We start from the raw sequence: 27325 nt of genomic DNA on the forward strand, positions 1-27325 counted from the left end.
TTTTTTGGTTTTTCTCTGGTACCGGGAACCGAACTCACGACCTTGCGCTTGCCAGGCAAGCGCTTTTGCCACTGAGCTAAATCCCCAGCCCCCTGTTTTAAATTTTTAGGGAAAAATAATTAAAATCATATTATATAAATACCTATATACCACAAAATCCCACCATACAGCAAAAACTCCGCAATACAGAATTTGATATATTTTTTTAACAACCCACAATGGGGGCTGAGGATATAGCTCAGTGGCACAAGCACCAGCCTGGCTAGTGCAAGGTCGTGAGTTCGATTCCTGATATAAAAAAAAAAAACCCATGATACAGTGAAGCTGCGCTAAGTGAACTGCAATATAGAGAGGGACTGTAATTCCCAATTTCATTGCACTATGGTCAGATAGTATGCATGGGATAATTTCAATTCCTTTGCATTTACTTAAGCATGTTCTGTGTCCTAGTATATGGTCTATGTTAGAAAACATTCCATGTGCAGCTGAGAAGAGTGTGTATTTTGATAATGTTGGGTGAAATTCTACAAACATCTACTACATCCATTTGTTCAGTTTTGGTTCACTTCTGATATTTCTTTTCTGATTTGTTGTCTAGTTGATCTTTTTTCTGACAATGGGTATTATGGTCTCCCATTACAGTTGTTATTGCTTATTTGAGTTTTCATGTCTATAATATTGTCTTATGTATTTGATGCTCCCGTATTTGGTGCATATACATTTACGATTGTTACCTTTTCCTCTTGAAGTTTTCCCTTAACAAGTATGTAGGGACATTCTTTATCTCTTTTGATCATTCTTAAAGTTCACGTTGTCTGCAAACAGAACAGCTACCCCTGCATTTTGCTGGGTTCCTGTTTCATGGAAGATTGTTTTCCATCCTTGACTTTCAGTGTATGATTTCACTTAATAGTTAAATGTGTTTTTTGTATACAGCATATTGTTGGATCTTATTTCTCCATCCATTCTGCCAATGTTTCTTTTGATTGTTGAATTGAGTCCATTTACATTGATAGTGATAACTCATATGTATTGGCTTATCTTTGTCATGATATTTTCCTAGTGTTGGTTCCCTGCTTTTCCCCTGTGCTTAATTGCTTGCCCTATCTGGTGGTTTGTTTCTATTATTTTTCTTGGAATCATGGTCATTTTTATTTGTCTAGAGTATCTTTCATTACCCTTTGTAAGGTTGGTTTGGTGGTCTCGAATTCCTTCAGTTGTTCTTTGTCATGGAAATATCTTATTTCTCCATTAATTTTTAAAGATAGTTTTGCAGGGTACATCAATCTGGGTTGGAAGTTGTTTTCTTTCATGACTTGAAATACTTCACTCTAAGGTCTTCTTGACTTGCAGGTTTGTGTTGAGAAGTCTGCCGTGATTCTGATGGGCTTGCCTTTATAGGTGATCTGTTTCTTTCTCTAATAGCTTGTAGCACTCTGTTGTTGTGCTGAATTTCTGGAATCTTGATTATTATAAATCTCGGTGTACTTTTACTTTGGTCATGGCTATTTGGAGTTCTATACACTTCATTTATTTGTCCATCAAATTTTTTATCTATGCTTGGGAAGTTTTCTTCCCTTATTTCTGTGAAGAATTTTTGATGGCATTTGTGCTGTCTCCAGCTTTCTCACTGACCCCAATAAATCTAATATTATTCTTCTATGTGTCATCTTATAGCCATTGGATTGATTTTTCATGGTCTCTTGCTGTTTTTAAGATATCTTTCTTTTCATGGGAACTAGCTGCAATTCTGTCTTCAAAATCTGATATTCTGTCCTCTCTATTCAATCTGTTCCATATAATTTCTTTTTTTTTTTTTTTTTTTTTTTTTTTTTTTTTTTTTTTTTTTTTTTTTTTTTTTGGTTTTTTTCAATTGAACTCATGCTTGCAGGCAGGCGCTGTGCCACTGAGCTAAATCCCTAGCCCTGTTCCATATAATTTCAATGGAGGTTTTAATCTCTTCAATTTTTGGTTGGTTCTGTTTCATAGATTCCATTTCTTTCCTATGTTGGGCATTTTTTGTTTCCATAACTTTTCTAAGCTCATATATTCTTTATCTGTGTCTTCTCTAATATCTTTTAAGCATCTTTCCTTTTTGTACCTCAGAAATTATTTTCTCTGTAGCCTTTTCCACTTGTTCTTTCACTTCTGTTGCTATCATTTCAGAAAATTCCACTGTTTAACTTCCAATTTCATCTATCTCACTGTGTTCTGGGCTTGTCCTGGGTAGGATGGGGGTCTGATGCTGCATTTTGCTTCTGTGTCTTGTAATTTTCTCTTTTCTCATTTTTATTTTATTTTCTCTATATTGATGCTTGTCAATTTTTTATGATAGCTTTATCACTAGTATTGAGGCTTCCCTAGGAGATGTCTGTTCTTCAGGGATGTCCTGTAGATGTAGGTGGTTCTTTATAGCTAACCCAAGAACATACCTTCCCAATTTGTAAAGGATGCGAAGTTACTATTTGGCTCAGTGCCCAATCCTTTGGTACTGGGTTGTGGTGGTGATTACGACCCCATACAATCAAAGCATTATCAGACAGGGGAGAAAAACTGATTATAACCTGTATGACATCCTGGCTTGGCCGGGTGTGGTGGCACATGCCTGTAAGCCCAGCACTCAAGGGGCTGAGGCAGGAGGAGCACTGTGAGTTTGAGACAAGCCTGGGCTACAAAGTGAGCTCAAGGCCAGCCTGAACTGCACAGTGAGATCCTATCTCAAAAAGAGAAAAACAAAAAACAGGAAAGACATCCTGGTTAACGTAGTAGTTAGCAGTATTTTCAAGTACAGCTTAACCACTGACAAACTATGGTAACAATTAACCTGCTATCTCCAACCACAGCAATAAAATCTAAAGTTATATAACAAAATCAAACATATACCATGTACGTGTAGCAGTGATCTGCCCTATAGTGGAGTCATTTTACCCTTTTGCTGGGGGGAGGGGCAGGTTAAAATAGGTAGAGGACAGGATAAAGTGATGAATGAGGTCAAATACAGTACAGTCAAGGCTGGAGATCAAAGTATGATCACCTGAGTTTTTGGAAAGTGGAGGACACAGGAAATACCATGTGAAAGAGTAATGAGAATGGGAAGAAACAAGGTTTATTCACTTGAAAGTTTAAATTCAAAAAGTAGTTGAGAAAAGAGAGAAAGCAGATCAATAGAAGAAAAGGAAAAAGATAGGTAAGAAACATAAACAGTGAGAAAAGGAAGAAAGGAGAATGGAAAAACAAAGTAAGAAGAAAAAAAGTAGACCTGAGACAGAGGAGAGAAAAGAAAAAAAACTCCAAAACCAAAAATGACTGCAAAATATAAGACAAAACAGGAGGACTTCCAACCAGACAGGAAAGAGACAGCCAATCAGACAAACAAGGGATAATAAAAGCAGCAAAATATCTGGGGTATTTACAGTTCTGTGATAGTGTCCATGTCACAGCCCAGAAATGTGCTGTATACTCAAGCCAAGTTTGCCATGGGAACTGTTCTGGCTATGGAGCTGATCTTGGCCTCTGCATGTGGGGGCTGGGGCTGGTCTTCTCTTGGTGGAGTTCTCCACAGCCCAACTGCTGGCTCTTCACTGCTGTTTTAGGCACTTCCACACTGCTGGTCTTGCTGATTACTCCATGTGTTCTAGGTCTCGGGGTTCTGGAAGGTCAGCCTACCAAAGGTATGTATGTGCCCATTCACCCAGGGTCTGATCTGTCCTGGGTCTCATATTCTAGTCAGTCCACCTGCCAAAGGCGTGTGTGTGTGCCCACGTTCCTGGGGCCCAGCTTCTTGCCTGGAATTTCAAAGTCCTCCTGAATTGTAGGACTATGACACTGGCCTCACCTTCTTTATATGCTTTAGGTTATTGAGTTCTACTGGTTTATATTTGTTAAGAATGTTCACACCTATATTGTCTTTGTCCACTGATGTGCTGTAACACAGTATTATAGACTGGGTGACATATAAAGAATAGACATTTATTTCTCACAGTGGTGTAGGCTGGAAATCCCAAGATCCAAGAGCTGGCAGACATGATGAAGGCCTGCTTCTCATATTCTCACATGGCAGAGAGAAGAGAGAGCTCTCTGCTTTCCTTTGCATAACAGCATTAATCCTATTCATGAAGACTCCACTGATATAATCTCATTACCTCCCAAGCACTGCCCTCAAACCATCACATTAGGGGTGAGTACTTGAACATATGATTTTGTTCATATGTACTGGTAGGGGGATGTACACATTTAGTCCATAACATAGATTGATATATTATTTCATCATACATACATCATATAATGTTACATTAGTTTGAAGTGTTAATGAACTACCTTTATAAGGCTTAAGTATCAGGGTAATACTATATACAGTGTGCTATGTTGATAAACGATATGTTCAGTACATTAGGCATATTAAATGCATCTTCAACTTCAGATGTTTTCAAATTATGATAAGTTTACCAGGATATAAATCCATTATAAATTGAGGCACATTTGTACTTTACTTTTATTCATTTCAATGTATTTTTCTTTCCTTAAAAATTTTTCCTTGAGAATGAACCATAGATCATACAGATATATTTTATTTTCCAAATACTTGCAGGTATTCTTGTTACCTTTTTTTTTCTTGAAATAGGGTCTCATTATGTAGTTCATGTTGGCACTGAACTCACCATGTAGCCCAGGCTGCCGTCAAACTTGCAGTAATTCTCCTGCCTCAGCTTCCTAAGTGCTGGGATTACAGGCATGTGTCAATATATCTAGCTTTTGTTATCTGTTATTGATTTCTACTTTGATTCTACAGATGTCTAAGAATTAGCTCTGTATGCTAGGTGTGGTGATACACGCCTGTAATCCTAGCACTCTGGAGGCTGAGGCAGGACGGTCACAAAGTAGAGTCCAGCAAGGGTAACTTAACAAGACCCCCATCTCAAAAGTAAAGGGCTAGGATGTATTTTAATACAAAGGCCCTGGGTTCAATCTCCAGTACCACAAACAAAATACTCTGTATAATTTAAATGATTTAAAATTTATTAAGTTTTGTTTTATGATCAATGATATGATCTATCTTGGCACATGCTGTCAGTAAAAAGAATGTATACTGTACTCTGGTTGCATGTTCCGTAAGAATGAGTTAGAGACTATTTGTCGATTCTGCTGTTGTGTTCTTCTGTACCTTTACTGATTTTCTGTTTAGCAGTTCCACCCATTACTGAAAAAGGAGTTTACGCCTCTGTAACTGTGGATTTGTTTATTTCTCCTTTCAGTTATATCAGTTACTGCATCACATGTTTTATGGTTCTGTTACTTGGTGACACATGTTAGGTACTGCTATGCCTTCTTGGTGGATTAAACCTTTTACAATTATACAATCTCTCTGTCCCCGCAAATTTTCTTTTGTCAGAAATCTACTACATATGGTATTAATACAGCCATTCCTGCTTTCTTTTAAGGTTTACATGGTAGATTATTTTCCATCCTTTTATATTCAATCTACTGGCATCATGTATATTTCAAGTGAAGTTCTGGTAGGCTGCATATAGTTGGGTCTTGTTTTTTATTTAGTCTCCCAATCTCTGCATTTTAATCGGGATAGACCAGTGATGGAGAACCTTACAGAGATGAGTGCCCAAAGTACAACCCATAACCCACTTACTTATCATTAAGCACTAACACTAAAATTAAATCTGCATACTGAGGTTTTAGTTTACATAAAAACCACTCACACATTAACATCTTTTGTCTTGAAAGAAAAACAAATAACACACATGCCATAGGTTCACCACCACTGGTGTGAATTAAATATACTTCATATAATTATTGATATATTGCAGATTAAGTCTATCATTTTATATTTATTCATGTTCTGTCTTTCCTTGTCTGCTTTCTTGTTCTCCCTTTCCTGTGGATTACTTGAATAGATTTTAGGATTCCATTTTGATTTAACCATTATAGTTCTACGTGTACGTCTTTGTATATCTTTCTGGGAGAGGCCTAGGGATTGAACCCCAGGCCTGAGAGTGCTAGGCACAAGATCTACCACTAAGCTACCCCCAGCCGCATTATGTACATAATTTAACATCTAAAATTTGTACAAAAAAAGATATACAGAGAGGGCCTGGGAGGACAGGGAGCTCACTGATAGAGTATATGCTTAGAATACACAAAGCCCTGGATATAATTTTCAGCACCAATATCAATGAGTCAATAAATTATATGTATAATTTATAGCCTACTGGTATTGACATTTTACCAGTTCAAGTAAAGGACAGAAAACTGGTCTATGTTATCACCTTTTACCCTATGACATTGTTTTTTTGAGACAGGAACTCATTATATATCCTTGAACTCACTATATAACCCAGGCTAGCCTCAAACTCATGGAGATCTTCCTGCCTCAGCTTCTTATGTACTGGGATTACAGGCATGTGCCAATCTGCCTGGATTATCCTGTGACATTTATAATTATATAAAATATTTTCTCTACAATGCTGTGAGTTTGAGAACAGTCTGGGATGCATAATGAATTCAAGACCAGCCTGAACTACACAGTGAAACTGTCTAGAAGAACCAAAATAATTTTCTCTCAATACATTGAGAATCATGTTAAGCAGTGTTACAATTTTTGCTTCAATGTAAACCATAATCTAGAAATTCAAGAGAAGACAAATTTATTTATTCAGCTATACTCTTAGTTTTTTACCCCCCTTTTTTGCCTCCTCCTTGACGTTCCAAGATTCTTCTTTTACCTTTTTGTTTTTTAAGACAGGGTTTCACTATGTAATCCAAGGTGGCTTTGAATTTACTATGTAGTTCAGGGTGGCTCTGAACTTGCTACATATCCCAGGCTGGCCTCAAACTCACAATCCTCCTACTTGAACTTGCTGAGCACTGAGATTACAGATAAGTATCACCACCTTGGCTTTTTTTTATTATCATTTTCTTTCTGTATAAAGAACTACTTTAGCTAGGCAGGGTGGTACATGTCAGTAGTCTCAGCTACTCATATGGCTAGGAGAGTAATTTGATACTGGGAGTTTGAGAACAACCTGAGTCACTTAGAAATAAATACTTTGTTTCAAAAATAACGAAAAATTGCTACCTTTAGTTATTCTTTTAGGATAAGTCTGCTTGTGAAACATTATCATAGCTTTCCTTCATTATTACAAGATCTTCTTGCTTGATAATGAATTCTTTTTCCCCTATAAGTAAAGTATCATCTGTGCCTGGCTCCTTTCAGTACCTTCATTAACTTTGGAAAGTGTTACCATGATCTATCTTGATATGGATTTTTGGGGGGTTATCACTCAGTTTCCTGAACCTGTAGGTCTAAATTTGAGGCTATTCCAGCCATTATTTTTTGAATACTTCTGCAGTTTTATTCTTTCTCCTGTCCTGAGAACCTGAAAATAAAAATATTAGATATTTTGTTGTAATCCTACCACTTCTTATTCATGTTTTAGTCTTTTTTTCTATGATTCAGACTATAATTTCTATTCCTTTGTTTCTAGGCTCACTATTTCCACCATCTTGTCCCCACTCTACCATTTAACACATCCGGTGTCCAGTGTTTTATTTTGGTTATTGTATTTTTCTTAATTTCCATTGCATGCTTTAAATTTTCTATTTCTTTCTTTAGAATTTCTACTTTTGTTTCAGGTATGTTTGGAATTATTAGAACATTTTAATGATGGCTGCTCTGAAATCTTTATCCAACAAGTAAAACTTTTATCATCTTGCTAATTTCTTCTTAGTGTGAGATCTAAATTTCTGGGGTTTTTTCAGTCAGGGTATTGTTATGTAGCCCAGGCTGGCCTTGAACTTTAGAGATCCTCCTGCCTCAGCCTCCTGAGTGCTGGAATTACACATGTGCGCCACAACACCTGGCTCATGAGATCTCAATTTGATGCCTTCCTAGTTCTTGGTATAATGAGGACTTTTCAATTAAAGCCAGAACATTTTGAGTATTATTTAAAAGGCTCTAGATCTTATTTAAATCTTACGTTTTAGCAGGCATTTTCTGACCACTCTGGTGGATAAAAGAGGACACTACCTCATTACTGCTAGGTGGGAATGGAAGTTTTGGCTCCTAATTAGACCTCGTCTGATACCTCCCCAGCAGGAGCAGGTAAACACCTCATTATAGCCTGTGAGAACAGATCTTTACGAGGCCTTTGATGGTGGGGATAGACCAGTTTTCTCACGGTGTTTGGTTGGAGTACGGTGTATTGGCTGGAGTACTACAGTTTTTACCAAAAAATGTTCTGTTTGGCTAGGTCGTTCCTTTCAGTTCTTTGGCCAGAGAAATGAAATAAGTCATGTGTGCATGTGTGTGTGTATGTGTATATATGTGTGGTCTGCAGATGTTAACATTTATGGCCTGCCTGCCACCTTGTCCTGTACCCAGTCTAGGATATATAAGAAAAACCTAGAGAGGGATGGGAATGCAGCTCAGTGGCACAAGCACCTGCCTGGCAAGTGCAAGGTCCTGAGTTCAATTCCTGGTACCAAAAAAAAACCAAAACAGCAACAAACAAACAAACAAAAAAAACAAAAAAGAAAAACCTAGGGAACTCACTATGGTATCACTGGGTAGTGGACTGACAACTGGTGGTCAACTTATAACCCCCACCTGAACTGAGTAAGAGTGGTGCTGGGTGTGGGAGGCCCACCTGAGGACTGTTGCCAGCAGCATAAGAGGCAGACCTGGAGGAGAGAAAGTGAGGATGCTGGGAGCTGAAAGGCTGTTGGAGCTGGTACAAGCTGTAAGGAGCTGTTGGTTGTTTTGGAGGAGCTCATCATGCTGGCTTTCCTGATGAACTTGGCTTTTTGCATCCTCCAAGGAGCTCAGGGCCTTGTTGGCATTGAGAATAGCTTTGGTTCACTTTGGGGGAGCTCTGGTCCTCACTCTGAGCATCACTTCCTGGCTCCGGAGAGGAAGAAGGTGCACAGCTCAGTCTCCTGGAGAAGCTTGCTGCATTGGCTTTCCTGATGGGAACTCAGTTGTCTTCACCACTGGAGAAGCTTGGGACCTCACTGTTGCTGAGGATGGCTGTGGTACCTTCTGGGGGAGCCCTGGTTCTTCTGAGTGTCACTTCCTGTCTCCAGTGCAGATCCCTTAGCCTGCTAGCGCAGATCCTTTATCCTACTGGCACAGACTTCCTAGATTCCACCACTGACCTTTGGGCCTTCCCAGTGCAGATCCATGAAACAGGCCTGCATGAGATATGGTTATTGACTCTGAGCCTCCAGTTGGATTCACAGGAGGCACTGTTATGGGCTCTAGCTCTTCAGCTGGACTCATGCAGGATTATTATCGTGGGATCCAGGCCCTCAGCTAGATTCCTTGGTCTATATTTGTGGACAGATTTCCTGTACTCTTTTGTATATCATTCTTTTGGTGACTATTATAAATAATCTTATAAAATATGTGTCCTGTATTGTATTGTTTCCCCTCGCAAAATATCCCCCAAACTTACACAAAACTGAGGAGCTCCAGTCTTCACCTTCAGCTTGGATGTCATCTCCTGACTTCCAGCGCAGACTCTTCGGCTTCCATCTTGGATCCTTCAGCCTTCCATCGCAGACCCATCGGCCTCCTGACACGGACTAGCACGGAACGCTGCAGTGAACTCCAGACCCTGGACTGACTCCTTCGGTCTTCAGTGTGCAGACACCCTCTGCCGCTTCCTCATCCAACTCCCTGGCTGACCGTCATAAGCCAATCTTATAATTTCTTATATATTTGTACATCTTGTGTTATATCTGTTTCTCTAGTAAAACCCTGACTAATACACACTGCACCATTTCTTGGGTCTCAAAGTCATAAGCCAGTCTTACTTCTCTCCTCCTTAAATCTAGAGTACCTTGTGCTTCTTTTCTATATAATGTCCTGGGATTTTGTTGTAATTAATAGGAGGAGTAGGCAAAGTACACCTAATCTACTCCACCTTCTTAGAAGCAGAAATCTAAAGTGTTCCGTGTTCACTAATTTGATCATGTCACTCTGTAGCTTAAAAATCCCAATGATTTCAGCTACCTACAAGATCTAATCTCAAAACAAAAGGCTGAGGGGGGAAATTATGGGAGATACACCTTTATATTCTGAAAGTTCAGCATGGATCTTATAAATAATAGTCATTCTGATGAATGCTGTATTTTCTTACAGAGTGCTCCATAGCCGAAAGCATGGTGTGGTTGCACAGAAATTTTCTGATGGGCAAAAAATGAGAGAACTGTCAAAGCTAGAACTATACTTACCTTCTACAGGTAGCCGCCGCCGAATGGCCAGGCGTTCCATTTTCCGCTGTGTCTCCGCCAAACTAAAAAGGACTCCATATACATACTGACGAGCTGATCGGAACAGAAGAGCAGCTGGGGGCAGCTCCATGTTACACTCATCCTCAATACATACAGGGATCTTAATCTCACCCTAGTAAGAGAATGATCCAGGGAAAGGAGAAAATGAGTTTCTTGAGAGTCTGGAATTGAGCTTAGAAGAACTGGTAATGAGTTATAGTTTAACTACTAAATTTTCTATTTGTTTCAGATTAAAAAGAAGCTGTATAAAGCCCAGCTGACCCCAATCAATTTGTAAGTTGTAATTCCACTTTAAACATCTCAGCTATGATCAACTTCTAGCTGACAGAGGGGACAGTTTATCTTAGGCGTCTTGCTGGGGTGTGAATTTATATGATAGGACCAGAGAAGAACAGTTGTGTAGAAGCAGAGGAAGAGATAAGGATAAGGAACAAGGGCACAAAGGCTCTTCTTAGACTATGCCTATCCCTAGAACCAGAGCCCGCCAACTTGGTGCATCATCCATTTGAAAAACTCATAATTATAATTCTCTTATAGGGATCTATTTACTATATGATCCCATCTCACCTGAGTCCCTTCATACAATGAGGGCCACCAGCATACATGGTCTTTAATCTTCTAGATACCAACTATCACACTTTTCTTTTTTTGTTGTTGTTTTTTTTGGTTTTTCTCTGGTACCGGGAACCAAACTCACGACCTTGCGCTTGCCAGGCAGGCGCTTTGCCGCTGAGCTAAATCCCCAGCCCTATCACACTTTTCTTTGACAGCTGATAGTCTCAGTGAGTATAAAGGACTGTTCGGAGCAAGGCATTAAGTGCTAATGTGCTGTCTCACCTTAGTGAGGACGTGGTAGATATAGGGATACATAAGGCCTCTCCTGTGTCTATGTTCAGCAACCCGTAAGACTTCTGGAGCTACTGGAGGTAAGGGTGGGATGGTGATGTCCATGTGGTTCCTTGTAGACATAGACAGTAGAGATGGGATGTGAGGCTCACCATCACCTAGGCTGGCTTCTGAAACTCCAGCGTCAACAGGCTGTGCCCAAGTCCCTCTGTCACCATTGGTGTCTTCCCATCCAGGCTGCTGCTGAAGTGTTTCTGTGATGTGACTAAAAAAATTAGCAAGACAGTATAGAACAGGAAAGGGAGGTTGATAAAAGGTATTTCCACTCAGTATGTCCATTCTCATCTCATCCCACAGAACCAAACAAACCCCTCTGGGGGGTCAGGACACTTGGTTAGCTCTGGGCCTGATACTTTTCCTCTCAGTGGTTATTACTACCCTCCTGGCTTCTTTCATCTGATACAAACCAAACTAATCCAAAGTCATAGTAATCATTCTAAATTCTTTATATTTTTAAGAGGCCATGTTTGCATCCTGCTTATATTCTAAGAAAATAATTAGCTCTGCTTCCTGGAAATTAGAGGCATAATCTAAAAATAAATGAGCTAGTATATGGTAAGAACCTCGCCTTAGTTACTAAGCCATACAACTGTCTACTCAGCTGTTCCAATACTTCAACACTAAATTATTTCCCTTTTCTTTTTACATTCAGTCATTGCAAAATTATACTCATGTTACATAGCACATCCATACCGTAGTTTCTCTAACCAATGGCTATGCTGCCTTTTACTTCAATGCCCTGGGTATCTGAACATTACCATCTCACAGGGCCAAAGACCAAAGACTAGCGAAAGAAAGCCAAAAATACGCGCTTCAAGTATTCCTTCTGAAATCTTTTCCCCCAGGGTTTATACAGATACTTACTCAGAGCTGGCTCCATTTGGCTCATCACCATCAGAGGAAGAAGAATGGGAAGAGTCTGGTCGCAAAGGAGGTGAAGCTTTGGAAGTAAGGTAATTAGGAAACTGGGGTGCAGAGGAGTCGTAAGAGACAGCCCAACTGGCAAAGGGGCTGTCTTGTATCATGGGATCCTCAGAAAAGGCATTGGATTCCCCCAGAGGATGGGAGGCGAAGAGAAGAGATGAGTTGGGTCCCACTGAGAATGGTGGTGGACACTTCATTTTCTGGGGCACATGGTGAGGAAACTAAAGGACAAAGCAGACAGAAAAGCCACTTAACGTTTTACCAGGCTCCGACATGGTTCCCTCAGATTGTAAAACATAGTAGATGATGCCAGTAGCAGGGACTCTTGTGATAAAAAGTAGCTACTAAGAATAAGGAGAAATGGTTCAAAAGTGATATATGAACAGAATCAACTATAAGCAGGACACTGAACCCATCCAGGTTTCCTAGAGCCATTCTCTGACAGTAGCTAATCTACTTTCATAATGCCCAAATAGTTACTAATGTGGATGCTATTTTTATTTACACAGGTTACCTGAATCAATGTAGAAAGTAATATATGAATATACAGTCAGACAGTCTGTTAGCAATGACTCACCCTCCCTACTCAACTCAAATTATAAAAATCAGGAAACAACCTGAGTTTAACGCTAACAAATGGTCTCAGGTCTCCTAAACAATGCTTACCATTGGCTTTCCAGCAGAAATGGTGCCAATATGATTTCGCGGAAGGGAAGGGTTTCCAATCTGATTATTTCGAAAGCCTGAAGCCAAGAGAGAGGACTGTACTTCAGTTAATCCTAATATTTATACCATGTGACATTCTACTAAATTATCATTACACAAAAATGTTAAAATTAATTGAAGAGCTATTATGTGCCATGCCAGGAAGTTTACATGAATTATTTCATCAGATAACAACCCTACAGGGCCAGGGATATAGATCAGTGACATAAGAAGCGCCTGCCTGGGAAGCACAAGTTGATTACCAGTACAAAAGAAGAAAAAAAAAACAAAACAAAACAGATAACAGAGTAGGTATCATGAGCCACATTTCATACAAATATGACCTGCTAAGGTCACACAGATGGTAGGCAGCAGAGGTAGAGTTCAAAGTCAGGCCTGACCCCCAAGACAGGACTATTTTACATCACGCCAGAATAGGGGTTAGCTCTAGAAAAAGCTCAAGCTAAGGAAATGGCTTTGTAACTCATCTATAAATTTGAGAAGGCAGGGCTGTTTCTTAATGACATGGAAGTCAAAAGGAGAATGCATAGTAAATAGGAATGACTTCAAGGAAAACAACCACAAATAAAGTGATTCCACTCTATCCCTGGAGTTCCTGACAGGCAAACGCAGTTCTTCCAATGAATAGGACAATCAGATGGAAGCCTTACCTAGAAAGGAGGGACCCACTGGCAACGTAGAGAGTTTGGTTGTAACTGAATAGTACTCGACTGCTTTCTTGAATCGTTCTATTTTATCTTCTGTCCTAGACTGGATGTTGGAACATCAGATTATCAGAAAAAGAAACAATTTAAGAATGTCTTTTTCATACAACTTATAATTTTGGAGTCAAAATAACAGGAGAAATAAAGTATTTAAAGAAACCCAAATGAGCAAATTTCCACTTTGCAGAAAAGAGTAAATAGGGAGAAAGCACTATACAACATAAAATCTGGCATAACTGAAATTTACTTATATTTTGTGGTATTCTAAAATGATCACATGATCTTTAGAAAAAATATGTAAAGATGGAGGAAAAGAAATAGGAAGAAATGGTTCAAAAGGAAAGGTGAGTGAGGGGGAGGAAGGGAAAAGAAAACATTGACAAAAAAGATAAAAGAGAAATAAAGCATTGTAAATAAGGAGGGGAAGAAGGGTTGAAGGGAGGGGATGAGAATGGAAGAAAAAAAAAGAGGAGGGGGCTAGGGATTTAGCTCAGAGGCAAAGCACCTGCCTGGCAAGAGCAAGGTCGTGAGTTTGGTTCCCGGAACCAGAGAAAAACCAAACCAAACCAAACCAAAACAAAACAAAACAAAACAAAAAAAAAAAAAAAGAGGAACTAAAATATATCATGTATAAGTACAAATTCCCTATGATGAATGTGATCATTATATCTAAAATGTACCAATAAACAATAAAAAAAAAAGATGTAAAAAGAAAAAAAAGGTGAAGGTAAAGGAAATCACATAGTACAACCACCCAAACCTATTTCAGTATTTTCTTACAGAATTTAAAAATATTTTTGGTTTATATTCTATTTTAATATACATTTTGGATGTTTGACACTGTATGTACAATAATGTATCCTGACTAATCTGTCTAAATAATTTTTAATGGCTACATATTTTAATATTAGGAATACATCTAAATTATGTAACCACTTCCATCAGTGTATATATTTAGGTTATTTCTCATATTTGGCTACGTTATGCTGCAAAGAGTACACACTGTCCATAATTTTTTTTATTCTGGATTTCAGGTCATACCCTTAGGAAAATATACTAAAAATGAAACTATTGGTTAGAACAGGTATGAACATGAAAACCAAAAGCAATTAAATATATATAAAACCACAATATGATACTATTACGAATCTACCAGAAGGGATAAAATTAAAGACTATCAATAGTAAGCACTGGCAGGAATGTGGAGTAACTGGAACTCCAAAACACTGCTGGTGAAAATGCACATTGGTAGTATGGAAAATAGTTCGGCAGTTCATGGTACAGCAATCTCACTATTAAATATTTACCAAAAAAATGAATGCATACGCCCACTAAAAGACATGAACAAAAATGTTATCAGTTTTATTTACAATAGCCCCAAACTGGAAATACCACAAATATATATTAACAAAAAATGGGCAAATAGTAGTATATCATACTGTGGAATGCTATACAGAATTATGAAAGAAGAGAGATAAGAAAGAATATACATAAAAAAGAATACATATGAAGTTCAAATAGAGGCAAAACTAACTTTTGGCAATAGCAGTAGAAGTTACAGAGCTGGAGGTGTAGCTCAGTGGCAGAGAGTATTGACTTAGCATGTGTAAAGTCCTGAACCAGAAATAAAAAAGAAAGAAAAAGAATTACTATTTATCTCAGTGAGGAAAGGTCTGACTGAGAAGGGATATTTTCACTTCTCTAGCCTTTTCTAATGTTATTTAAAAACCCTCTTGAACAGCCAAGCATTGTGGCACATGCCTGTAATCCATGCCACTGGGGAGAATGAGGGAGGAGGAGCTCAAGTTCTGGCCCAGGCTAGGCCACTTAGTAAGACCCTGTCTACTCTTTCAGCCCTAGAGATGCAGATTAGTGGTAGAGATCCCCTGGGTTCAATCTTCAGTACTGTAAAACAAAACATACAAAAATCCCTTAAATATAATTTTAGGACTTTCATGATATTTCATCAAATGCAATGTAAGATAATAAAGCCATTTCCAATTTCTCCATTACAGAAAATGCTCTCATTAGCATATTTTATATAGGTCTTTTGGATCATTTCCTAGGGCAGATTCTTAGAAGTGTAATTACTAGGCCAAAGGGTATAATCATTTTCAGACTGCTGATGTATGATACTAAATCCCTTTTGGGCTGGGGATGTAGGTCAGTGGCACAAGTGCCTGCCTGGCAAGCGCAAGGTCCTGAGTTTGATTCCCGGTATCAGAAAAAAAAAAAAAAAAGGAAAAGAATCACAAGATACTAAATCCCTTTCAAAAGCCCATGTCTCAAATTATACTCCTATCATCAAAGACAATGAGAATATCCAGCTCCAGTGTTGAGTACTTTCTACCAAAAAAATCTTCTGGCTATAGAAATATTTATTTCTTATAGAAAAATTAGTATATATAATAAAAAGAAAAATGTTAAACAGTTATAATGTTATTTTTTAGAGACTGTGATTATTAAAACCCAGGATCTAGAGAGCATTCCAAGCCTCTTTATCTGCATGCATGCATGTACATAAACAGGAATTAAGCTCTCCGGGTCCTCTAGTCTAAGTTACAAACAAAATCATTGCTTTCTCAAAAACTGGATTTGAACTGGGTGTGGTGGCCCATGCCTGTAATTCCAGCATGTGGGAAGCTGAGCCAGGATTGCTGTGAGTTCAGGACCAGCCTTAACTACTTAGCAAGACCCTATGTCAAAAATCTAAAAAGAAAAAAATAAAAAGGAAAAACAAAAAAACCCTGGACTTGATATACTTGTTTTGAAAGCATTTAAAAATCTAGAAAATGCTGGCATTAGCTTATAAATGGTGTCTTTACAGCTGAATAACATTCCATCCTATCAACATTCCATTATTTACTCATGGTTTTATTATATTTAATAACACATATAACAGTTGAAAACAATCTCCTAAAACACACAAACCATGCAGAGTCTCCCTTAATATCTCTACCTCTGCATCCACTTCGCTCCTGAAAAGTGACCAGTATGGCAGATGTTCTTTCATAAATTTTGCTGTGTTCACACACACACACACACACACACACACACACACACATGCACAGGTAGACACCAATATGGTTTTAGTTTTTTCACTTAAATGTAATCATATCATCATATTCTTCTTGCCTTGTTTTTTCTTTTCTTTTGATATTGGTGATTGATCCCAGAGCCTTCACACTGAGCTACACCCCTAGCCCTTTTTAATTTTGAGACAGGGTCTCACAAAGTTGCTAAGTTACCTAGGCTGGGTTGGAACTTTGGATCCTCCTGCCTCAGCCTCCCAGAGTGCCGGCATTACAGATATGGACCATCAATCCCAGCTGCTTTTTAAATTTGACAATGTCTTGTAGACTATTCATGTTAGTAAGTAAAGCTCTATGACCCAATCTCATGAATACTAAATTACATCTACTTTACTCAGTGTAGCCCTCTATCCTGTGCCTTGATAGGCAAACACTTATTCTTCCTTCAAGGGGTACCAATTCTATCAAACTTTTCCTGACCATGCTTTCTTTTTTTTTTTTTGGTTTTTCTCCTGTACTGGGAACCGAACTCACGACCTTGTGCTTGCCAGGTGGTGCTTTGCCGCTGAGCTAAATTCCCAGCCCCAGCTAAATCCCCAGCCCCCTGACCATGCTTTCTTGTTCTATCCTCTACGGCTTTTCTTCATTGTATTTATTTATTTGTTTCTGCCTCTGTATTTAATCTCAATTCTATGAGAAGAGAAAATGTTTTTTTGCCGGACATGGTGGCTCATGCCTATAAGCCCAGCACTTGGAAGGCTGAGGCAGGAGGATCTTTGTGAGTTTGAGACTAGCCTGGGCTAGGGCTACAAAGTGAGCTCAAGGCCAGCCTGAACTGCATAGTGAGACGCTATCTCAAAAAGACAAAAAAAAAAAAAGTTTTTTTTTTCTACATTTATATTCTAGTGCCTAGCATAGAACCTGGAACACAGAAATTCATTATAAACTCTATGAGTGTACTGAATCAAGTCCTGCCCTTTAGTTTATAGATCCACAGAGATCTCAGCAGAATAGAACCTTCTGCTTTAGCACTACAGGTTGAAGATCCCTTATCTGAAATGCTTGAGGTCAGAATGTTTTAGATTTCAGGTAACTTTTTGAATTTTGAAATATTTGCATACACATAATGAGATATCTTGGGGATAGAACACAAGCCTAAACATGAAATTCATTTATGCTTCACATACTCCTTACAAATATAATCTAAAGGCAACTTTACACAATACACTACTTTTAGTGCACGAGCATTTTGAATTTGACCCATCATGTAAGGTCAGGTGTGGAATTTTCTACCAGCAACTTCATGTCTGCCCTCAAAAGATTTTGGATGTTGGAGCATTTCAGATCTTTGGATTAGGGACATTCAACCTCTATCACTTAGTTGTTCCTGTATATTCATTTAGGAGAGCTTTGCTCATAATTCTGTAGCTACTGAAAATGATTTTATGGGATTGAATATGTAGCTCAGAGTGCCACTGGTTCAACCACCAGTACTGAGAGGGAGAGGATGAAAGGAGGGAGGCAGGGAGGGAAGAAGGAGAAAAGGAAAGTAAGGGGTTAGAAAGGTAGCTCAATACTCCTTGGGTTCAATGCCTAGTACTGAAAAAAAAAGTATGGGGAATACGTTTGAAACAAATAGTCCAGCAAAGAAAAAACTATATAAAAAAAGGACAGGATGGAAATTTTAGAACTTAAAAAAAAATACAATAATCAAAATTTCAAAAACCACTCATTGGATAGACCTTACAGCAGAGGAGATGACAGAGGAAAAGACAGAAGTATCAATGAAGTTGACAAAGCAAAAGAAACTATCCAGTGTGAAAAATAGAGAAAAGTCATTTAAAAAGAACAGATCCTCTGAAATCTATAGGATCATACCAAAAGGTCTAAAATGGTTTCTCTGGGTCAGAGAAGGAAAGAAGAAAGACTATAAGCAGCAAATCTATTTGAAGCAACAATAGCTAAAATTTTCCCCAGGTTTAGTAAAAGACAAGAAATTCAAGAAGCTCAGCAAACTCTAAACAGAATAAATTATAAGAAGTCCATGCCAGAGAGTTCTTTTGGGAATACACCAGGAATGGTATAGTGTTTTTTTTTTTTTTTTTTTGGTTTTTCACTGGAACCGGGAACCGAACTCACGACCTTGCACTTGCCAGGCAGGCGCTTTTGCCGCTGAGCTAAATCCCCAGCCCCCAGGAATGGTATAGTTGAACCAAATGGTAGGTGTATTTTTAGTTTTTTTTTTTTTGAGAAAACGGCATACTAATTTCCATAATGGCTGTACTAATTTACATTCCCACCAACACTATGGAAGAGTCCCCCATCCTTACCAGCATCTACTATTTCTCTGTATTCTTGATGATGACCATTGAGACTGGGATGAGATGAACTCTCAGTGTAAATTTCATTTGCATTTTTGATTTGCATTTTTTTTTTTTTGGCACCAGAAATTGAACTCATGACCTCGCACTTGCCAGACAGGTGCTATGCCACTGAGCTATATCCCCAGTTTGATTTGAATTTTCTGATGGCTAAAGATGAACATTCTTTCATATACTTATTGGCCATTTGTACTTCTTTTGAGAACTGACTGTTCAATTCATTTGCCTATTTAATGATTGGGCTATTTGAATTTTCAGTGCTTTTTTTAGTTCTTTAAGTATTCTGAATATTAATCCTCCGTCAGAAGAGTAGCTAGAAAAGTTTTTTTTTTGTATTCTGAATCAACTGATTTCTAGCCAAAGTTCAAAGGCAATTCCATAAAGAGGTAATCTTTTCAACAAACTATATTGAGCATGGTATGGTGATGCACACCTATAATTCCAATGCTGAGGCTGAGGCAGAAGGATAACAAGTTTGAGCCCACTCTGGATAATTTAGTGAGACCCTGTCTCAAAATACAAGATGAAAACAGGGTTAGGGATATAGTTCAGTATGAAGGCCCTAGATTCAATGACCATTACAAAGAAGAAAGGGAAGGGCTGGGCATGGTAGTACACGCCTGTAATCCCAGCACGCAGGAGGCTGAGACAGGAGGATTGTTGTGAGTTTGAGACTAGCGTGGGCTACAAAGTGAGCTCAAGGCCAGCTTGAACTGTATAGTGAGACCCTGTCTCAAAAAGACAAAAAATAAAATAAAATACAAAGAAGAAAGGAAGAGAGAGAGAGAAGGAAGCAAGGCAAAGGAAAACACACTTGTATAGACCAAGGAATATGTGTAACTACCTAGGTAAACTATGGTTGAGGCAGGAAGATCATAAGTTTAAGTGCTGCCAGGGCAACTTAGCAATTAAAGGAGATCTTGTCTCAAAATAAAACTTTATCCAAGTGTTGTGGGACATATCTGTAATACCAGCACTCTGGGAGGCTGGCCAGGAGGACTGAAAATCCAATCCCAGCTTGGCCAACATAGCAAGATCTTGTCTCAAAATAAAAAATAAAAAGTGAACAGGGATACAACTCGGTGTGAAAGCCCTAGGTTTGATATACTGTAGCAGTAAAAAAAAAAAAAAAAAAAAAAAAAAAAACTAAGTTTAAAAATTAAAAAGGGGCTAGAAATGTACTTGTGAAGGCCTTAAGTTCAATCCCCACTACTGCAAAAAAAAAAATTGAGTGTAAAAAATGGGAGATCTTAAAACTGGCAGAATACTTAGGGGCAACTATGCAGCTTACCTACAACAAAGTGCTGAGAGTCTGGAAACAACAGCCTGGAGAGAAATCAAAGGGATTCCAAGCGACATGAGATCCACAGGGAAATGACAGAGAAGAAGAAAATACGATTCAATGCCACAGGAGAAATAGCTCACCACTGCAGAGCAGAGACCACGTGGTGCGGCTGGAGTAGCTGTGTAGCTGACCCGGTGGGCGGGAGGTCAGCGAAAGCAACTTTGCTCCTCACCTGGAGAGACTGAGACCTGACCTGGACGAGGAGAGTCTTATACAGTTAGAGGCAGCAGTGATAACATGAGACACTTTCCCCAGAAGCCCCACCCCACAGTCATTGCTTGGTGAGTGAATCAGAGCAGGGTGCCCTGCACACAATCACACAGAATAGCAGCTGGTGGGTGGGACTGCCATTTTATCTTGAAGTCTTGGGGCCAAAAATCCAGCAGCAGAACAGCCCCAGGGTCACTTCAGTGCCAATATCTGGGAGTGGAATGACAGAAGGGCCGTCCAGTCATAGAAGACAACCAGCATTTGGACCTCAGACTAGAAGGAAGTTGGCTGAGAAATAGGAGCTGGGATGCAGACTCCATTCTGGTGAATACCAAAAGCCAATCTTAGCGTTAGCTAAGTCCATATTCAAAGGACTTGAAGCAACCCCCTGCTCTGTGACTGGTGGCACAAGCAGGAAAGAGGCCATGGGTGGTGATGGGACAAGGGTACACCCCAAACCTTGCCCTATGACCAGCAATGCAAGCAGGCAAGAAACTTGGGCAGGAAAAGGGCACCACCACCTGCTCTGCAACCAGCAGGCAAACAGCCTTGGCTGGGTGCAAATAAGGGTACAACCCTCATCGTACGAACAAATCATGTAAGAGTCATCAGCAGTGTAGCCAAGATCAACCCCATACACAACAGTAATCCTACTGTAGACTTGGCAGAATTATGTCATATAGATTTTTCAGCTCTGAATAGGGAACTAACACCAAAGTGGGGTCAACAGAAGAATTTTCTTTTGCATAACTTTTTCCCATTTCTATTTTTTAATTAAAAAAATTTGGGTGGGTTGTATAGGTTTTGACTTTTATTGTTTTCTTTGTTTTCCCTGTTCTACCTCTCTCACCAGTCTTTCTGCATTTGATTTTAGTCAAAAGGCAGAGAAGTGATCACCAGTCTTTCTGTATTCTCTGAGATTTACACGTGAACGAACACTGTCACTCATCTTTCTGTTTTGCCTTGAAATTCTTTTGCTTTCTCCTTCCTCCTCTTCCTCCTCTCCTATTCTCCAGCTTCCCCAAGTATAGGTGATCTGTTTGGGACCATAAATTCACAAGGGCTAATTTTGCATACTTCCCTAAGGGATAAATGGAGGCTTGGGATTATTAGTATTGCACTTTTGAGATTTCCCATAAACTCTTGAGGGATGGGACATCCTCTCCCACCAAAACTAAACTAAGACCACTAAGATTAAAAACCACTCCAGGGCAAGATCCTTCTCAGAATAAGATCATCTCTTCCCTCTTGAGTCACCCCAAGATTATCCTTTGCCCCAGGTCATCAACCGCTGAGTCTTCTGAAGACCTTGAATCTTCTGCTACCCCCTCATCACTGAATACACCCAATAAGTAGTAGCTGTCTGGAAGTGTCTTCATCTCTGTCCATACTGAGGCACTGACCTCCCAACCCTCATTCATGTATTACTAAATTTGTCTCTGTTTCTTATTTCATCCTTTCACTGTACACCTTATACAGGAAGTTGAGGATCTTGGCCAGGTCCTCAACAGTGATCACCCTTAGTCATTCAGCCTTGCTTCTACTATATTTCTCTCCAGCTATCACTCTGTTTTGTCCACTATCCCTCTTGAATTCCCCTGCCATACAGGATAAAAGTACCCTACCAAGGGAAAATCCACTGCATACAACTTTCTGGTCTATACTAGAGGTTGTTATATAACTACAGATATTGCTCCTATGCTTAGATATACCAAATTAGCAGTTGCCACAGATTATCAGTTTCTAGACTGGGCTTGGTGATAACTGCTATTGCTAATTACAATACTTTAGCCAAAATGCCACACTTATGGTAATGAGATGTTCACCCTTGTATGATAACACTGTGATAATCTGGGATCACAATCATCCCCATAGCCTAGTACCAAAGGACTGGATGCTGAGCCAAATAGATTATTATACTTCATCCCTAATAATGTGGGAAAGTAAGATTTGGGACAGACACAAAGATCAACAGCCAGCTACACCTAGAAGACATCCTGGTGGAATACTCATTTCCTAGGGAAGCTTCCACACCAGTGATAAAGTTACCTAACATCAGAAAAATATAAACACCACCACAGGAAACACATTAAACTTAAAACATAGGAAATGACAAGACACAGAAGCAAAATGCAATCCCAGACTTCCAGCCCACCAAGGACACATCCAGGGGACAATGAGATAGAGGAAAACAGAAGCCATCCACCCAAATTCACAAGAATGACACTAGAAGAAATTAAAAAATATATACATGAGGCTATATAGGATATCAAAGGAGAAATAATCTCAAAGGTAAAAAAGAAGATGACAACCATAATGAAGGACTTGCTCAGCAAATCTAGATTAGACATAGATAAAAAATAGAGGAGCATAGAAAATAATGGAAACTATGAATGCTGAACATAAGAAATAGAATCCATGAAACAGATTCAAATAGATATCAAGGAAATTAAAAATTCCATTGAAAGTTTGTAAAACTGTATGAAAGAAGGTGAACATAGAATATCAGACCTACAAGATAGAATCATGCTAAGTGATCACAAAAACAAAGCTCTCTTAAAATTAGCAAGAGATCACATAAAACAATCCTAAAACTGCAACATGATGTAAAGAAGAATAACATAACACTGATTGGAGTCAATGAAAATGCAGGAGTCAGCACAAAAGAACCTAAAAAAACTGTTCAGAGAAGTAATAGCAGAAAACTTCTTGAGCATGGTAAAAGAATCTGACACAAAATAACTGAGGCATGCAGAATTCTAATTAGTCATGAGCAAAACAAATCTACACAAAGGCATATAATAATCAAGATTCTAGAAATTCAGCACAAGAAAAAAACATTAAAAGCTGTTAGAGAAAAGAAACAAATCACCTATAAAGGAAAGCCCATCAGAATCACAGCAGACTTTTCAACACGAACCCTTAAGTCAAGGAAAGCTTGGAGTGAAGTATTACCAGCCCTAGAGGCCAGGGATATAGCTCAGTGGCACAAGTATCTGCCTGGCAAGGGGAAGGTCCTGAGTTTGATTCTTGGTACCAAAAAAAAAAGTCAAACCCTCAAAGAAAACAACTTCCAAACTGGATTGATGTATCCTGCAAAATTATCTTTCAGAATTAATGGAAAAATAAAATACTTCCATGCAAAGAAGAACTGAAAAAATTCATGACAACCAAAACCAGCTCTACAGAGAGTTCTGAAAGATATTCTAGACAGAGAAAAGAAAGACCACAATTTCAAGAGTAACAACAAAAGACAGCAGACAGGGGGAGCAATTAAACAGAGGGTAAAGACAAGGAATCATCAACAGGGAAACTATAGGACACATATAAGCCAATACATATGAGTTATAACATCAATGTAAATGATATCAATTCACAAATCAAAAGAAACAGACTGGCAGAATGGATCAAGAAACAACATCCAATAATATTCTATATACAAGAAACACATTTAACTCCAAAGAAATTCATAGACTGAAAGTCAAAGAATGGAAAATAACCTTCCATGCAATAGGGATCTGGAAAAAAGCAGGGGTACCTATTCTGTTTGCAGACAATGTGAACTTCAAACCAAGAATGATCCAAAGAGAGAAAGAACATCACTACATACTTGCTAAGGGAAAACTCCAAGAGGAAGACATAATAATCATGAATATATATGCACCAAATACTAGTGCACCCAACTATATAAAAAAAAGTATGAACAGACATGAAAAATCAAATAAGCACTAACACAATTATAATGGGGAACTTTAATACCCCACTCTCAAAATTATATCCACTAGACAAAATAAAATCAACAAAGAAGCCAGGTGTAGCGGCGCACACCTGTAATCTGAGCATTCGGGAGGCTGAGTCAGGAGGATTGTTGTGAGTTCGAGACCAGCCTGGCCTACAAAGTGAGCTCAAGGCCAGCCTGAACTGCATAGTGAAACCCTGCCTCAAAAAAGACAAAAAAAAAAATCAACAAAGAAATATCAGAAATAAACCAAACTTGTGAACAAATGGACTTAATAGATATCTACAGAGTGTTAAACCAAACAACATCAGTATACACATTCTTCTCAGGTGTACATGGGACATTCTCCAAAACAACCTACATACTAACCCACAGAACACACTTAAGTAAATGCAAAAGAACTGAAGTTATGCCATGCATATTATTGGACCATTATTGATTTCCATTGGAAATCAATGGCAAAAGAAAGCACAAAACTCCACAGATACATGGAAATGAAATAACACCCTCCTGAGGAGAGGGGAGGGGAAAAGAAGAAAGAGGGAAAGAAAAAAATGAGAAAAGGATAAAATGAAAACCAAACTCTGTGAATGGGGAGGGGAAGGGGGTTTGAAAAGGGGATGGGAATGGGAAATAAGAGGCATCAAGATATATCATGTACAGATACAAATTCCATATAATGAATTTGGTCATTATGTATACCTAAATTGTACCAATAAACTTAAATAAATATAAAAAAAACCCTACTGAACAACCAATGAGTCACAGATGAAATTAAAGAAGAAATTAAACAGTATCTACAATTAAATGATAATGCTTCTACAACATACTGGAACTTATGGGATACAATGAAAGCAGTCCTGAGAGGAAAATTAATAGCAGCAAATTATATCAGGAAAACAGAATGAGCTCAAACAACCTAATGTGGACACTGAAACTTTTAGAAAAAGAACAAATTAAGTCTAAAGCTTGTACAAGTGAAGAAATTATAAAGATCAGAGTAGAAATTAATGCAATAGAGACTGACCAAATAATACAAAGAATCAGTGAATCTAAGAGTTGTTTCTTGGAAAGATTAAATAAAATTGAAAAACCCTTAGCTAACCTTACCAAAAAAAGAGGAAAGATTCAAATTAATGCAATTAGGAATGAAAGTGTAAAATCTAACAGATCCTGCAGAAATGCAGAGGATCATCAATACCTACTTTGAGAACTTTTAATAAGATAGAAAATGCAGATAAAATGGACAGATTCCTAGATACATATGAATTACCAAAGTTGAATCAAGAAGTTATTGCTGGGTGTGGTGGCACACATCTGTAATCCCAGGATTTGGGAGGCCGAGGCAGCAGGATCATTGCAAGTTCAAGACCACCCTGGGCTACAAAGTGAGCTCAAGGTCAGCCTGAACTGCATAGTGAGACCCTGTCTCAAAAAGACCAAAAAATATGCATATATAAAAATTTTAAATAACTCAGTATAAGTTAATAAAATTAAAAATGTCATTATAAACTTACCAACAAACAAAAGTCCAGGTCCTGATGGATTCACTGCTGAATTCTACAAGAAATTTAGAGAAGATCTAATGCTTGTCAAACTCTTTAAAGAAATTTAAAGGAAACAATACTCCCAAAGTCATTTCTGGAAGCAAGTATTACCCTGATACCAAAATCAGAGAAGGACCCAACCAAAACAGAGAATTACAGGCCAATCTCCCTAATGAACATAGATGCAAAAATCCTCAATAAAATACTGGCAAACAGAAGGCACAAAATCATCAAGATTATGCAACATGACCAATTAGGATTCATCCCAGGGATGTGAGGATGGTTCAATACACACAAATCAATAAACATAATATACCATATTAACAGAAGCATGAAGAAAAACTGCATAATCATCTCAGCAGATGCAGAAAAAGTGTTTGACGAAGTCCAATATCCCTACAAAATAATCCTACAGAATACTGGAATAGATGGTCTTTATCTAAACTGATAAAAGCCATCTATGACAAACCAGTAGCCAACATCATACTAAATGGGCAAAAACTGAAAGGTTTCACTCTAAAATCAGTACAAGAGAAGGATGTCCACTATCACCACTTATTGAATGTAGTTCAGGAAATACTAGAAAGTGAAATTAGGCAACAGGAAGAGATAAAAGGAATAAGGATAGGAAAGGAAGAAATTAAATTATCACTATTCACAAGTTGAATTATCATTATTCACAGGTGTGAATAATAATATTCACATGTGTGAATAATAATATTCACATTATTCACAAATTATCATTATTCAACACAGAGGACTCCAAAAACTCCACAAATGTACTTCTAGATTTAATAACCGAATTCAGTAGCACAGCTGAATACAAAGTAAACACTCAAAAATCAATAGCATTCCTGCACACAAATAACAAACTCACTGAGAGGGAAATTAGGAAGCCACACCTTTCACAATAGTATCGAAAAAATGAGGCACTCAGTAATCAATCTAAGAAAGGAAGCAAAAGAGTTCTATATTGAAAACTACAGCACTCTGAGATTGAAGAGTATGTCAGAAAATGGAACGATATCCCATAGGAAGAGCCAACACAATAGAAATAGCCATACTTCCAAAACTGTTATACTGATTTAATGCAATCTCAATCAAAATACCATTAGCATACTTCACAGAACTAGAGAAAACATTTCTAAAATTCATTTGGAACCAGAAGAGACCTAGAATACCAAAAATAATTCTGGGCAACAAAGGCAAATCTGGGAGTATCACAATCTCTAATTTGAAATTATTCTACAGAGGTATTGTGATAAAACAGCATGGTACTGGGAACAATCAAACAAAAAAAAGCTGCACAGTGGATCAATGGAATAGACGAGAAGAGGCAGAAACAACTTCAAACATACTCAGCCATCTTATGTTTGAGAAAGGGGTCAAACTCCTTTACTGGAAGAAAGACAGCACAGGGGCTGGGGATTTAGCTCAGTGGCACAGTGCTTGCCTGGCAAGCGCAAGGTTGTGAGTTCAATTCCTGGTAATGGGGGAAAAAAAAAA

The 27325-nt window shown here is 38.4% G+C and overlaps 1 protein-coding gene across 1 annotated transcript in view; it reads right to left on the reverse strand.

Moving 5' to 3' along the window:
• The window catches only part of Fam120c (family with sequence similarity 120C), a 170406-nt gene that overhangs the window by 89251 nt on the left and 53830 nt on the right, over positions 1-27325 (reverse strand). The window contains exons 5-9 of the mRNA XM_005401518.2: positions 13512-13611; positions 12802-12878; positions 12076-12356; positions 11143-11416; positions 10246-10417 (exon numbers count right to left, since the gene is read on the reverse strand). Of these exons, the coding sequence (XP_005401575.1) occupies positions 10246-10417; positions 11143-11416; positions 12076-12356; positions 12802-12878; positions 13512-13611 (904 nt within the window). The remainder of the gene's footprint in view (positions 1-10245; positions 10418-11142; positions 11417-12075; positions 12357-12801; positions 12879-13511; positions 13612-27325) is intronic.

This window comes from Chinchilla lanigera, unplaced genomic scaffold, assembly GCF_000276665.1.
Source record: "Chinchilla lanigera isolate Chin_1 unplaced genomic scaffold, ChiLan1.0 scaffold00074, whole genome shotgun sequence".
Classification (NCBI taxonomy): Eukaryota; Metazoa; Chordata; class Mammalia; order Rodentia; family Chinchillidae; genus Chinchilla; species Chinchilla lanigera.